General features: G+C 40.7%; 1 protein-coding gene across 1 annotated transcript in view; it reads left to right on the forward strand.

The window, feature by feature from the left end:
- FOCAD (focadhesin) overlaps nucleotides 1-13,874 on the forward strand; it is a 116,883-nt gene that overhangs the window by 75,216 nt on the left and 27,793 nt on the right. The window contains 4 exon segments of the mRNA XM_050716575.1: nucleotides 6,973-7,065; nucleotides 9,205-9,293; nucleotides 10,279-10,320; nucleotides 12,791-12,899. Coding sequence (XP_050572532.1) covers nucleotides 6,973-7,065; nucleotides 9,205-9,293; nucleotides 10,279-10,320; nucleotides 12,791-12,899 — 333 coding nt within the window.

Consider the following 13,874-nt stretch of genomic DNA (forward strand, 5'->3'; position numbering starts at 1 on the left):
TTTATCAATACTGAAGTGCTTACTCTGTGTTGGAAATAAATAGTATACTTATATACATATATATAATAATTAACACTTGTAGGCACAATTGCATAGTTGAGTATTACTGGTGAGTTGTATAATGTTAAAATACTGCTCAACAAATAATAATCGTGTTAAGCACTCTGCATACTCACAGAATAAGTCTTATGAGGAACAGGTGAGGGAGCTGGGGTTATCTAGCTTAGAGAAAAGGCGGCTAGGGGGAGACCTTATCTCTCTTACAACTACCTCAAAGAAGGTTGTGGTGGGGTGACAGTCAGTACCTCCCCCACCCATCCACCCTCTTCTATCTCCTCCCCCTAAGCAGTGCAGGGGAATGGGGGCTGTGGTCAGTCCCTAAGACTTTATCTCCACCGCACCCTCACGGTCCCTCTCTGAGCCCCTGCTCCCACCGGATGCCGTCCTTCCCGAACTGAGCCTGCGGGGGCTGCCCACAGGCAGCAGCTCTTCAAGAACTGCTCCCACATGGCTCCGTACCACGGGGTCCATCCCTCCCCCAGGAGCAAACTGCTCCAGCACGGGTCCCCCACGGGTGGGCGGCAGCTCCCCCCAGACCCCTGCTCCTGCGTGGGCTCCTCTCCACGGGCTGCAGCTCCGGCCCGGGGCCTGCTCCTGCGGGGGCTCTCCATGGGCCGCAGCCTCCTCCAGGCCACATCCACCTGCTCCACAGGGGGCTCCTCCACGGGCTGCAGCGTGGAGATCTGCTCTGCTCTGCTTCTTCAATGACTGATGTCTGCTGTAATGTTTATCTCTCACATTTTCTCACTCCTCTCTACCAGCTGCTGTTCTGCAGCAATTTTTTTTTTAAAAATCCATGTCTTCAGTCTGTTCTCCCAGGGGCCCAACCAGTCTCTCTCACAGGCTCGGCTCTGGCCAGCGGTGGGTCCCTTTTAGAGCTGGCTGGAGCTGACTCTGACCTGACATCAGACAGCTGCTGGGCACTGCTCACTGAGGGACACCCCTCCAGCCCCTCTGCTACCAAACCCTTGCCATGTAAACCCAATACAGGATGTATATTCAGATTATGGACTACTTTGTGCTGGCTTCCAGTAATTGGAATTCCACTATTAATTATTCCACTATTCTACTAATATTGAATGCATCTCCTTCAGTGATGAAACAGTGTTCAGGAAATAAATTTGCTAACAGATTTTTGCTAACCTTCTCCTCAGTATAATGTGGTTTAGAGAAAGACAAGGAAGACAGACAAGTGTTTTCACACAAAAGAATACTGGGAAGAGTGTTTGCAAGTGTACGCATAGAAGTATGTTAATGAAGACCCTCTGAGCAAAATTTAAGAATCGAAGAGATGCTACTTCACTTCTTCATTGGTATGGAAATGTAGTGCTAGTCTTATTTATGAAATCATTGGTGCCACACTTTATATGTCCCCTATGTGAGAAGGGCATTTAAATACATGCCCAAACACTTAACTGACATGATTAATGCCTCAAAGACGATTTCCATAGCCACACATTTGTTAAAGAGATGGTCTGAACCTAGGGACTATCTGAGTTGATAAGGTTTTCTAGGTAGAAACCTATTGTGTTATAAAGAACGCATTGGAATTCCCATTCTTTCTGCACAACAACTAACTTTAAAATGGGTCATAAATATTGATATCACAGTTTCTAAGTCATGAAGTTTGCTCTTTAAGCAGGATTATCTTTACTAGATACCCAGGGACACAGTAGAAACAGGGTTTATTTCACTGTTACCTAAACTTGTTTTGTGTGCCCTCTGCTGGCAATGTCTCATTACCAAACAAGTGAGCAATATACAAAGATTTGTGGCAACACAAAAGGATTTGTGAAAGAAAACTCATCCAGATCTTGTCATGATGTTTGATTTTTATTGGGAGTGCGTTTTTTAGTCTGAAATGACTTTCCACTCTTGCAGAAGAGTGCACAGCTTGTGCCATGTGTGTTCACAAGTGCTGAAGTACAGGAGCAGCATCTCCCACGGTTTGTCAGAGCTCCCTCTCCTGGATTTGGCCACCGAAGTCTCTGCTTGTGTGTCTTTTCAATGAGATGTGTCCTGAAGGTTTTAAGCATTGTTCAACAAGAATATATTACTAGCACCTAGTTCAAAGTGTTTTTCATTGCCTTAAATATCAGGCTGCAACTCTTCCTTGAAAGCTGCTTGACAGCCTGATATGGCTATGCTGACTCCTAAGAACATCCCTGGACCAGGTGTGGCAGGGTTTCACAACCACTCAGGTGGTTCAGAAGTCTCCTGAGTGTTTTTCCCTTTCCCACCCCAACACTATCTTCTTACATATAGATTGCACTCTCAAAAGAATCTGTATTTTGCTAATGCTCAGCTTTGTCTATGCTTGCCTAGTGTTAGTTAACCAATGCTTAATGCAATTATCATTGTGTGTTTAGTGACAGAGGAAAAGTAAAAACAGCTAGTATCCTGTACTGAAACAGGGGGTGTCAACACAGTTTATGTGATAATCTTTAGCATCATGTCCAGTTATTTTCAGTATTAGATGATTTTTACTTTAGTGTTCTTCGCTTTGTGGTTCTACTGTCTTCTGTCTTCCACTCATTCCCAATGTTCATAAAATGTTTAGTGCTATGAAAAAAGTTAATTCCTCAACAGCTGCTCAGCAGTCCCACTGGTTGTTGAGTACATCTGCAAATTTTAGGTAAGATGTACTGCTAATACATTCCTGATCAGACCATGTTAAATGTAACAACAGGCATTAAGGTTTCTTTTTCCTGTGGGAGCAACTCAGGTGTTTTGAAGGCCTGTTCTTTATCTGTTGGACAAGTGTAGATTACGTGATGAATTTCGTAGATGTGCATTTAGATTTGTCTGGTTTCGTGCTGAAGTCTAAATTAGTTTCAGACTAGAGGCGAAGTGTGAGATTGGTGCTTCTGCAGATTCTGTGGGAACTTAACACAAAGAATTCTGACTGGAGCCTGGGCTACTCAGCAACTTGCTGAAGAAGTTGATATGCAGAGGTGAGACAGGATCCGTGAATAAAATTTTGGCTAGTGTTAATAAAATAGTGTGTGAATAAAAAGGGACTGGTGTTATTGAGGCATTTAAATATGAGATTTTTTTTTTTCTGCAGGGTGTTTCTGCAGGAGTGTTCTGCAGGGTGTTTCTGCAGGAGAATCTCCATCCTTTACTGGATGCGAGGGGAAACCTAGTTACTAAGGATGAGGAAAAGGCTGAGGTGCTTAATGCCGCCTTTGCCTCAGTCTTTAGCGGCAATACCGGTTGTTCTCTGGATACCCAGTGCCCTGAGATGGCGGAAGGGGATGGGGAGCAGGATGTGGCCTTCGCTATTCATGAGGAAATGGTTGGCGACCTGCTAAGGAGCTTGGATGTGCGCAAGTCGATGGGGCCGGATGGGATGCACCCGAGGGTACTGAAAGAACTGGCGGAGGAGCTGGCCGAGCCGCTTTCCATCATTTATCGGCAGTCCTGGCTATCGGGGGAGGTCCCAGTTGACTGGCGGCTAGCCAATGTGACACCCATCTATAAGAAGGGCCGGAGGGCAGACCCGGGGAACTATAGGCCTGTCAGTTTGACCTCAGTGCCAGGAAAGCTCATGGAGCAGGTTATCTTGAGGGTCATCACGCGGCACTTGCAGGGCAAGCAGGCGATCAGGCCCAGTCAGCATGGGTTTATGAAAGGCAGGTCCTGCTTGACGAACCTGATCTCCTTCTATGACAAAGTGACCCGCTTGGTGGATGAGGGAAGGGCTGTGGATGTGGTTTACCTTGACCTCAGTAAGGCTTTTGACACCGTTCCCCACAACATTCTCCTCAAGAAACTGGCTGCTCGGGGCTTGGACTGGCGTACGCTTCGCTGGGTTAGAAACTGGCTGGATAGCCGGGCCCAGAGAGTTGTGGTGAATGGAGTCAAATCTGGTTGGAGGCTGGTCACTAGTGGTGTCCCCCAGGGCTCAGTACTGGGGCCGGTCCTCTTTAATACCTTTATCGATGATCTGGATGAGGGGATGGAGTGCACCCTCAGTAAGTTTGCAGATGACACCAAGCTAAGTGCGTGTGTCGATCTGCTCGAGGGCAGGAAGGCTCTGCAGGAGGATCTGGATAGGCTGGACCGATGGGCTGAGGTCAACTGTATGAAGTTCAACAAGGCCAAGTGCCGGGTCCTGCACCTGGGGCGCAACAACCCCAAGCAGAGCTACAGGCTGGGAGATGAGTGGCTGGAAAGCTGCCTGGCCTAGAAGGACCTGGGAGTATTGGTTGATAGTCAGATGAATATGAGCCAGCAGTGTGCTCAGGTGGCCAAGAAGGCCAACAGCATCCTGGCCTGTATAAGAAGCAGTGTGGCCAGCAGGTCTAGGGAAGTGATTGTGCCCCTGTACTCGGCTCTGGTGAGGCCGCACCTTGAGTACTGTGTTCAGTTTTGGGCCCCTCGCTACAGGAAGGACATGGACGTGCTCGAGCGAGTCCAGAGAAGGGCGACCAAGCTGGTGAGGGGTCTGGAGAACAAGTCTTACGAGGAGCGGCTGAGGGAGCTGGGCTTGTTCAGCCTGGAGAAGAGGAGGCTCAGGGGCGACCTTATCGCTCTCTACAGTTACCTTAAAGGAGGCTGTAGCGAGGTGGGGGTTGGTCTGTTCTCCCACGTGCCTGGTGACAGGACGAGGGGGAATGGGCGAAGGTTGCGACAGGGGAGGTTTAGGTTGGATGTTAGGAAGTACTTCTTTACCGAAAGGGTTATTAAGCATTGGAACGGGCTGCCCAGGGAGGTGGTGGAGTCACCATCCCTGGAGGTCTTTAAAAGACATTTAGATGTAGAGCTTAGCGATATGGTTTAGTGGAGTACTTAGTGTTAGGTCGGAGGTTGGACTCGATGATCTTGAGGTCTCTTCCAACCTAGAAATCTGTGTCTGTGTCTGTGTTTTTCTATTGGCTTTGGGGTGGAGTATGTCCTCTCTTTTGGTTGACTTTGGATTGTATTTACTTGTGTAGGGATTTTAGTGCTTACTCGTAACCATTTTAACTTCACATGGTAACAATGGCCATGGAGCTTTAGCACAGTCCTTTGGGTTTTGTTATAAGATCCATGTAAAGAAGTAATATTATTTGCTTTATGTAGACCATGAGGGGGCATAAAACAGAGGAAGTGACAGAGAAAGACATAGAGAGATAATTAACAGGTGAGGCAAGTTCATTTGTTTATCTTGATTGACTGTTATGTACAGAGGAGGTCACTGGAGCACACAGCAGAGAAAGGGGAATTTTGCATACCTTGAGACATGGAGTGTTTTACATGTTGAACAGTGGCTAGTCTTCGTAATAAATCAGGAAGAATAAGAAAAAGGAGGAATAGTAATCTTGCCAGGTTTAATCCCAGAAGGTTCTTTGCTTTAGGCTTTGTACTGTGTTTGATCATAGCTACAGGATGAGTTTTTCTGTAACTCAGGAAGCCTAGTGTGTACTGTTAATTTAGAAGTGAAAAGTGCAGACCTTAGACAGTGACTACTGTAATACATCCATCCCATCTCACCTCAGCCTGACATGTTTGCATTTCCATTATTAAAAACTTGTTACCCAGGAAACTGCTGAGGTTAAATAACTTGTTTCCAGTGGATTGATGATGATTGTGATGACTTTTTTTCATCTTCTTGGTAGAGGCAGACGGTAGAAATAATTGGGCAGTATCAACAAAAATCAATTCTGTATTCCCACTGAAGAATACAAGGAGACAACATTGCAGCACCATTGCTTCTGTTATAGAGTGTTTTGGTTTTTTTTTTTGTGGCTTTGAAAGCATGGCTATTTAAAAGGTGAGGACACCTTAACTCCTATTTTATTTTAATAAAAAGTTGCTGCAATTAAAACAGTGAGAAAGGAAAAAAAGACTATGCTAATTTATTTGTTTTGATGCACATTTTTGTGAATTAATGTAGTTTGATTTATAAATTGCATGATGCGCAAACTGGCAGAGAAGGTGCATACATCACATACCTGAGGTCTGGAAAAACTGTTTTTTTGTGGCTTTGAATTTGTGGCCCATTCTGTTTAATCTACTACTGTAGTTATTAAGCTACAAGTGGCTAGAAAATAGTTTCTTACTGAGATTACCCAACTCATTTTTGTTTTTCAACATGCTCTGAAAATGTCTTCAAGTCACTGTTTGTTATAATACATATTGGAGAGAACAACCTTGGGTTCCCATGAACTGTGCACACACATGAGATTGTACAGCTCACTGTTTGAGTCATTCTCTTTTTGTGAAGCAGAAGCTGTCATATCTGTGTGAGATTTGGAGGTAGGCAGGGAGAGCTGTTGTGTATTTATCTAAGCTGTCCTTGAGATAGTGTTGTTTTCCTCCAGTTAATTCTAAAATGGCGTTTCCTAGAAAGAAACTTTACAATTCCTTTGTTTATTATTATTTTTAACAATTATTTTCCTTAAAGGAAGTTTGTATTTTGTACGTGGACATAATTATACCTACCCCAGTTATTTATACTGATTCCTTTTCAGTAATCTCCCCAATATTTAGGTTGTCATCTAAATGCATTTATTATACACATCTGTTCAAAACTTTTAGAAGCAACTAAGATTTACAGGAGTGATCACAAGCATAAACTGCTCTGTTATCCTTGTTATGTATGAATTTTTGTCTATCAGTGCTACCACAGTGTTGTGCTTATTGTCATGTGCAATTCCAGTGCTCTCTCTGGGATCAATTATCTAGTGATCTATCTGAAACAAATAGTTTTGGCTGGCCTGGGTAATGAAGTTGCAAAGCAACTTGATGCGGGTAAAACCAGGAAGGAGAATAAAATATGCGAACAGTTTTTATTTCGTACAGTCATGTATAATGTCCATTGGGCATTACCAAAATATTGCTTGCAAACCACAGGTTGGAAAACATGCATTCAGTGTATGTTAGACTTACTGTAACCAATTCTACCCTTTCTGGTGTGTTGTACAGGTTAACATTCAACCTTCTGAATGGCATCGCTCTATACTGCTGCCACAGTCCTGGTTAGGATTCATGAGTCGAACCTACAATGCAGTCCTACAGGTAATTCTGAGGTACATAGTACTGTGCATACTAATCCTCATTCAAGCTGTATGGATTTTCATTTCTAAGAGCAAGAGCTTCAATCATCAGTGCAGGTAACAAAAATTTAAAAGTAAAGCTTAATGTGTTTAATACAAGTTATGAAAAGAAAATATAATTCGAGTTTTCAGGCAGCACAGTCTGAGATGCTTTGTACAAATACAATTTCTGCTCATAGTTCTGGTTCTTGCAGCCTTTTTCCTATGTGAAGTTCCACTAAGGTCAGTTCCAATTGCAGGTGACTTTTTCGAATGTGAAATTTTGTCTAGGCTTCTGTTCTATTATTTCGGATAGGAATTTTCCAATAATGGTACCACAAAATGATCAGAAGCTATTGAGAAATCATTAGTTGAATGTAACTTCTCTTATTCAGCATGCAATGTTATCATATTGTAACGACTCATCGCTGATTTTTCCAACCGATCTAATGATAGGAAATACAGGAAATACCTTAAAACTCTTTAGTTAGGTTAGCTGGCCTGGTAGATAGAGCAATGTTGTGTCTTTTTTTTTTTTTTTTCAGTAAAAAATGATGTAAAAACTAGTGACAAATTGCTCCCTTATAGAAGTCTCCCTTTGTACTGTTTTATACTGTTTATGTTTCCAGGTCACATCAGTTTTTTTCAGTATGAGCAGCTCAGCTTGCTGAGCAAAACAGAGAAGCTTTGACTGTTCCTTTGCTATGCAGTAAAACATATGCTTCTGTAATGTTTATTAGAAGAAATTTTACCTTGGACATCAGCAAACATCAGATTCTAAACTGAGCCCCATTACAACGCAGGCAGTTGCTTTTCAAATAGTAATTTTAGATCTTAACCACAGAGCAGGCAATTGTCGCTTTTTTTTAAATGTTTTGCTTTGTGTTTGTTTTTTTTTTTTTTAAAAAACAGGTACCCAGTATCTTTATTCTGTTCCTTGTACTTCTATACTACATTTTGTATGAGGTGGCCTAAAGACACTATAGTATAAGCTGAATAGTACATAACTCAGTATTGCTGAGCAGGTATACAGTAACATTTTCTACTGTTTGGAGGCAGAGGTTTGTAGAGTCTGTGCTGGGTTATCCAGGCATACTCTAAACAGTTCACCAAAGTACTTGTTTGAGGATTTTTTCCTTTTGGACATCTGGAAGTTCTCCTGTCTTTAGTATGTCTACTCAAATGCTTAAGCACTTGTGCCAATTTGCGTGTTCAGCATGTTTGGGAACTCAACTTCATGATAATCCTACAGTTCTAGATTTAGTCCTGAACTTAAGCCAGTGTTTACTTTTTTGGGAGTATTGCAATAGATTTAAACATACTGTAAAGCCAAGGAATTTCTCATTGAAGGTTATGCTTCTGACAGCAGGGCATAATTTTTATGCAGCTGTCTCTATAGTCATTGTATCATACCTGTTGCTTTAGTCTCTGGGAGTGGAGAATCACCTCCTGAGTGACATTTGTATTTGGAGGATTGACAATCTTTTGTTCTCAGGTTTTTATGAAACACAGCTTATGTTTCTGTTTTTCACTTAAGGCTTAATATCCAACTAAAGAGCAGCAACTGATAACCCAAACAAACTGAGCTGTAGTTGTCTCAAGGTTTGAGAATGAGCATAAGGCAAAGCTGCTTAACAGGTTTAGATAACACCTGGCCAGAATCCACATCATCTCCTTTGAGGTACAGAAGAAACTGTAGTAGAAGGAGGCTGAGATCATAAGAAGGAAAAGGATGAGGAATTATTTTTTAAGTAGTGAATCAAGAAAGTAATTTTTTGCTCTCAGAACCCATTTTAGGTGCTAGGCTTCTGTATTTCATTCCCTGCTTGTTGTACACTCTCCACTCCCAAAGGGAGCTTGTCTCTTTCCATAAATCTCTCAGTATCTGTGACCATTTGTGCCATCTGCAGGTGTTTTTCTCACTCAAGAATTCTTTATTATTATTATTATTATTATTTTCTTATATAATTATAGTGGGATCCCATATCAAGAACAATGGGGTTCACTTACAAAGTAGCACTCACGGGAAAGGTTACATCTGTTACCCAAGCATTCCCTGAAAAAATCTTAACACTGATTGTCCATGTAAGGTCTACTTCTGACTTATGCTGTGATTCTGCAGGGGAGACAAGCAAAGCTGGAGATGGAGTTAAAGCAGGGAAAAGAGGATCCTGAAGATGTACAGTACAAGCAGTTTACAGCATGGCTCTGGTAAGGAATTGCCTGCCTGCTCTTTACGACTTGTAATGGCAAGTGGGGGGGCAGAAGGTGTAGGCTTTAGTATTAATGCTTTATTGTGTAAGTACTATGTAATTCTGCATTGATATTTGTCAAGTTGATGTCAGTGTTTCCAGACTAAGTGGGTTTGAAACAGCATACTTAGATGGAAACCCTGACTGAATTTCTTTTAAAGCCTGAATAACATGTATCTTGGTGGATATGAATCTGTTTTATGAGGCATGAATTCTTAGACTTAGACTAACAATGTGTTGTGGAACTGTGTTTGGAAGGTATCTTTTTGTGTAGGGTGACAGTCATGGCTAGGATTTATGGATAGGTATTGTATGTTGTGGTGTACAAGATCTCTTTCCTCACCAAAATCTGACTAGGTAGAAGATTCACTGCATCTTTGCTTCTGTCTGGATATGAATGTAAAACTAAACAAATGCAGACAAGTAGCCTATTATAAATTAAGTACAGTCATATGTAAGAAATTGCAACTACTCCTTTTGCTTTCGTTTAAATGGATTCAGTTTTCTACAGTCCTTAATAGCATAACTGTCCATAGTTGTTTCCAGGAGAATGACAAGTGTTGTGTGAATTGTTACAGTTGTCCATTGTAAAACGTTCTCATTTTATTATGCCAAGACAGCGTGGTGATTTGGATGCCTATGTGTAACAGTGCAAAGAATAGATTTATGGCTGTTGAATAAACCTGCATTTTGCAAAAAGTATGAAGTCAAATAAGGGCCATTTACAAAGCAGTGGTAGTGCAAATTAGTATGAAGGAACATTGAGTGTTAGTTGAGCACTTCTATAGTTTTAATACCTGAGATTAATTTGTGTAAAGCCTTCTAATAGCAATTTGAGATAACTGTTGACCTAGAACGGGCACATGTAAGGCACAAAAGGAAATCAGCTGAACTCTTGCTGTAATATAACAATGTGGTTTAAATTCATGCTGTTTCTGTTGCAGGGTCAGAGATATGTTGACTGATGTCATCAAAGGTGCTTCAAAGTAAGAACTATTTATTTGTCACAGATGAGAATGAGTTCTCTTTTGTGGCAGATGATGCAAAATACTTCCCACAACAGTTTATCTATCAATTTCATGTTTTCACATGACTGCTGCTCAACAAAGGAACTCATCCTCACTTTGTTATTTGAACATTTTACCACTGCCTATGTCTATTAGAAAGGCTGTTGGGTAATATTTTGAGTAAAGACTGTATAGTACTGTAGTCTCTTCTTTTTTAAACAGCAAACTGTGTTTGCCTCAAATTGCTTTGTGTATCTATAGAAATTGGCTGGTCTGTAGTGGACCAGTGGCCTTTCAAAACTATCCCAGTTTCTGTTAAGGTGACTTCCCTGTGCCTGGAAGCCCACAAAGACAAGTAAGTACATGTTTTCAGATTGTAACAAGCTTGTTAATTTGCTGTTAGAATTGGCACCTGGCTTTCAGGCAGGAATAAGTGTCTTAACCTTCCTTCATATGGTAGCTTGACTTTCTCCTATCACTCTCTGCTGGCAGCTTTCATCTTATGCTTTGCCCTTGGTTAGCCTGAAATTGGCCACTTGCACCAGGTTAAGGAAAAGCATTAAAAGCAATTATTTCTCAGAACATCAAGTGCTTATAAATCGTTAAAATGTCATCAGTGGAAGAGTTACAGTGAAAACTCATAGACCATTTCAGTGTATTCTTGTAAATGAAGAAAAGGTTACTTTGGCATGCTTCTGTGAGCTGAAGGCTCTGGATATTTTAATCAAGACTTTCCATAAAGGTTTGAACTCTTTTGCCTTTTTTAACTTACTATTGTTCAGATATTTCCAGCTGCTCAATTTTCTTGTATATCAGCCCATCTTGAAAGGATTCAGCTAAGGAGGGATGAAATTGGGAGATCTGTTTGATATTTTAGCTACTCAATAAATACCTGTGTTAAGGTAATGTAGCAGCAAGAGATAAAGGAGGAATAAAATAATAATTATGTTATTTAGTACTTATTATATATTTACAATTATTAATAAATTAAACATATAAAAATCAAAGTATATTCTGTGTCTCAGAGTGAAAATTACGATTTTGGTTATAAAAGTTCATTAGCAAAACTAGTTGAGGTGGTAGCATTTTGCAGATTTGGAAGTGGTGCATTTTCTTTAGGTAACAGGAGAAGGATTTCTTGTGCATAGGCCATGTCTCTAGAAAGAACTTCTTTTGTTTACTGACTTTCTTCTAAGAAAATACTTAATTTGTTCCATATTTTCATTAAAGAATAAGGCACTGCTGCTTTTCTTCCTAGGATTTGTTGTTAGTATGATGTTTTTTACCCCCATTAAATTTACAGCATCCAGCTTTCATGAATGTATAGATTCAGAAATTCCTCTCAGTATGAGGTACGTTACGAAGTGTAGCCTCTTAGAAGCTGATAATAACAAAAAAAAAGACTGTAGCATAAATTAGGAAATGACTTAAGGCAAGAGATAGGGGGAGATTTCAAAGAAGTTAACTAAGCACCTGATTTTAATTATTTGTAGTTCTCTTATCTGAAATGATATACCTTTAGCGTTTGAAACAGGAAAGGTCAATGACATTCCAATGAGATATGTGTCTTTAAAAAAAAAAAAAAACCTACAGCGTATTTTTGTTGTGAAAATGAAATCTTTAGATCTGGAAGCAAATGCCTAATTTTGGAAGTGTGTACTTATAGCAACAGACGAGAAAGTTTCCAGAAATGCAGGACTAATGCAGAAAGTGTAATACACCACGTATTGGTCTAGTGTAAGGCTGTCGTCAGTGGTCTCCTACAGTAGTATCGGTCAGTTGCTATTATTGTAAAACACCTAAGATGGCTCTAGCAGGATTATATTGTGACATGTTTTTCTGGGAATTATGGGAAATGGGCATCTTTCTTTTCATGAAACTGAACATAGTTATATTCTCTATCTTATGCCCAGGTGGCAGATTATTTTTCTTGAGTTCCTTTCAGGGAAAAGTAAAGGTTTGCACTGCGGTCAAAGTCATTACTCTTTGAAACCAGTTATTTTCCATGATATGATTGTTTCATAACATAGGGAAGTAATAAGAAAAAATAATTAAAAAAAAAGTTTGAACAGAGATTTCAGTGATGGCTTCTCCACTAAAACTCCCAAACAGATGCTATCGTGAAGTGACACCTGGCCTGCCTAGCAGCCTCTACTTGGAGAGCTTTTTTGTTATCCTGTCTAGAGATGGTACAAGATAAGATCAATTGATGCATTTCTGTGAGTGCACATGCTCTGCAAGATGGCAGCACTTCGTTTAGTGGCAGCTAAAAGGGCTTTTGTTTATGTATCTGTTTGTGTATGGTAGGCTATACATAGAAGATAGCCCAGTAAAGTTGCCAGGAGCAAGTGCTTCCACTTGTAGCATAACTTGCCTTTATTGAGACGCATGTTTTGCTGCCGGCATGTCTGTCATGCCTCGTGATTGTTCTTTGTCTTTTTCTGTCCAGAGACAGCCCAGTGGTGAAAGGAAACTCTATTTTAGCCTTAACTGGTCTTGCAGTTGCTGTAGCCAAATACGAAAGCAACCTTTCCTCAGACACTGAAGGGATGCCTGAGGTAAGTCAATCTGGGAAAGAAATTCTTAGTGGAATGTGAGGAAGCAATATCACCAGGTGTGTTTGAGGGGATGGTAAGAGGTTATGAAGTCCTTCCCACTTTGAAGGTCTAATTTCACCCTGTTCAGTGATGTCATCTAGTAATTGCTGTGTGATCCATACAAAAGTAGCTTGGTGATTTCAGTCAGAGAAAGTAGGCACCTTCTCACAAGAAACACGCTGGCTTTGACAGATCACATAGACATGTAGTGAACACTGAAGCACAGCCAGTTTCTTTCGTTACCTTTTAATCGGATGCATCAGAATGTTTTAAGGTGGCATAGTAAACGTACTCACTGTTTTTGCATCAGCACAGTGTCTCATAACGTTACAGTAACTGTAAGGTGCCATCTTTTGGTAGCAGCAGTGGAACTATGCATTATTTATGAGTTATGTTTTTTTGTGACAGGATGAGTTGAGGTTGCTGATTGTTTTTACACATGAGGAGCGGCATAAGGCATGTTTTCTAATGCCTGTTATTATTGGCCAAACCTGTAAAAGATTGTGTGGGGAGAAATAGTCTTGTTTTTTAAATGCCTTTTGTCAGCTTCTATGTGGTAGCTACTTCACTAGAATTTAGATTTTCCTGTCAGCTTTCAATAGATTAAAATACTTAGCCTAGATATCCTTGGCAAGTGTTTTACTTCGCAACCAAACTATAGTTACTCAGATAATCATGCTTAGTTTCCGTGCCTACATTAAATTTATATTTTGGGCCAAGAGGATTCATAAAAGCTGTAACTTACTAAAAAGATTAAAGAGTTCAGAGTTGTGAATGGAACATGTTTTGTTTTGTTTTTCCTGCTGTTGTTGTGAGGCTCTCTGACAGGTATCATTTTCTTTAACTGAATAATCTGATCGAAAGTAGTGTCTGGAGGGTCAGAGTTGTCAAATAAACATGCTACTTCCTGTGCCTATGGATAGTAGGATCTCATTC

The sequence above is a fragment of the Cygnus atratus genome, chromosome Z (genome assembly GCF_013377495.2).
Source record: "Cygnus atratus isolate AKBS03 ecotype Queensland, Australia chromosome Z, CAtr_DNAZoo_HiC_assembly, whole genome shotgun sequence".
In the NCBI taxonomy this organism is placed as follows: Eukaryota; Metazoa; Chordata; class Aves; order Anseriformes; family Anatidae; genus Cygnus; species Cygnus atratus.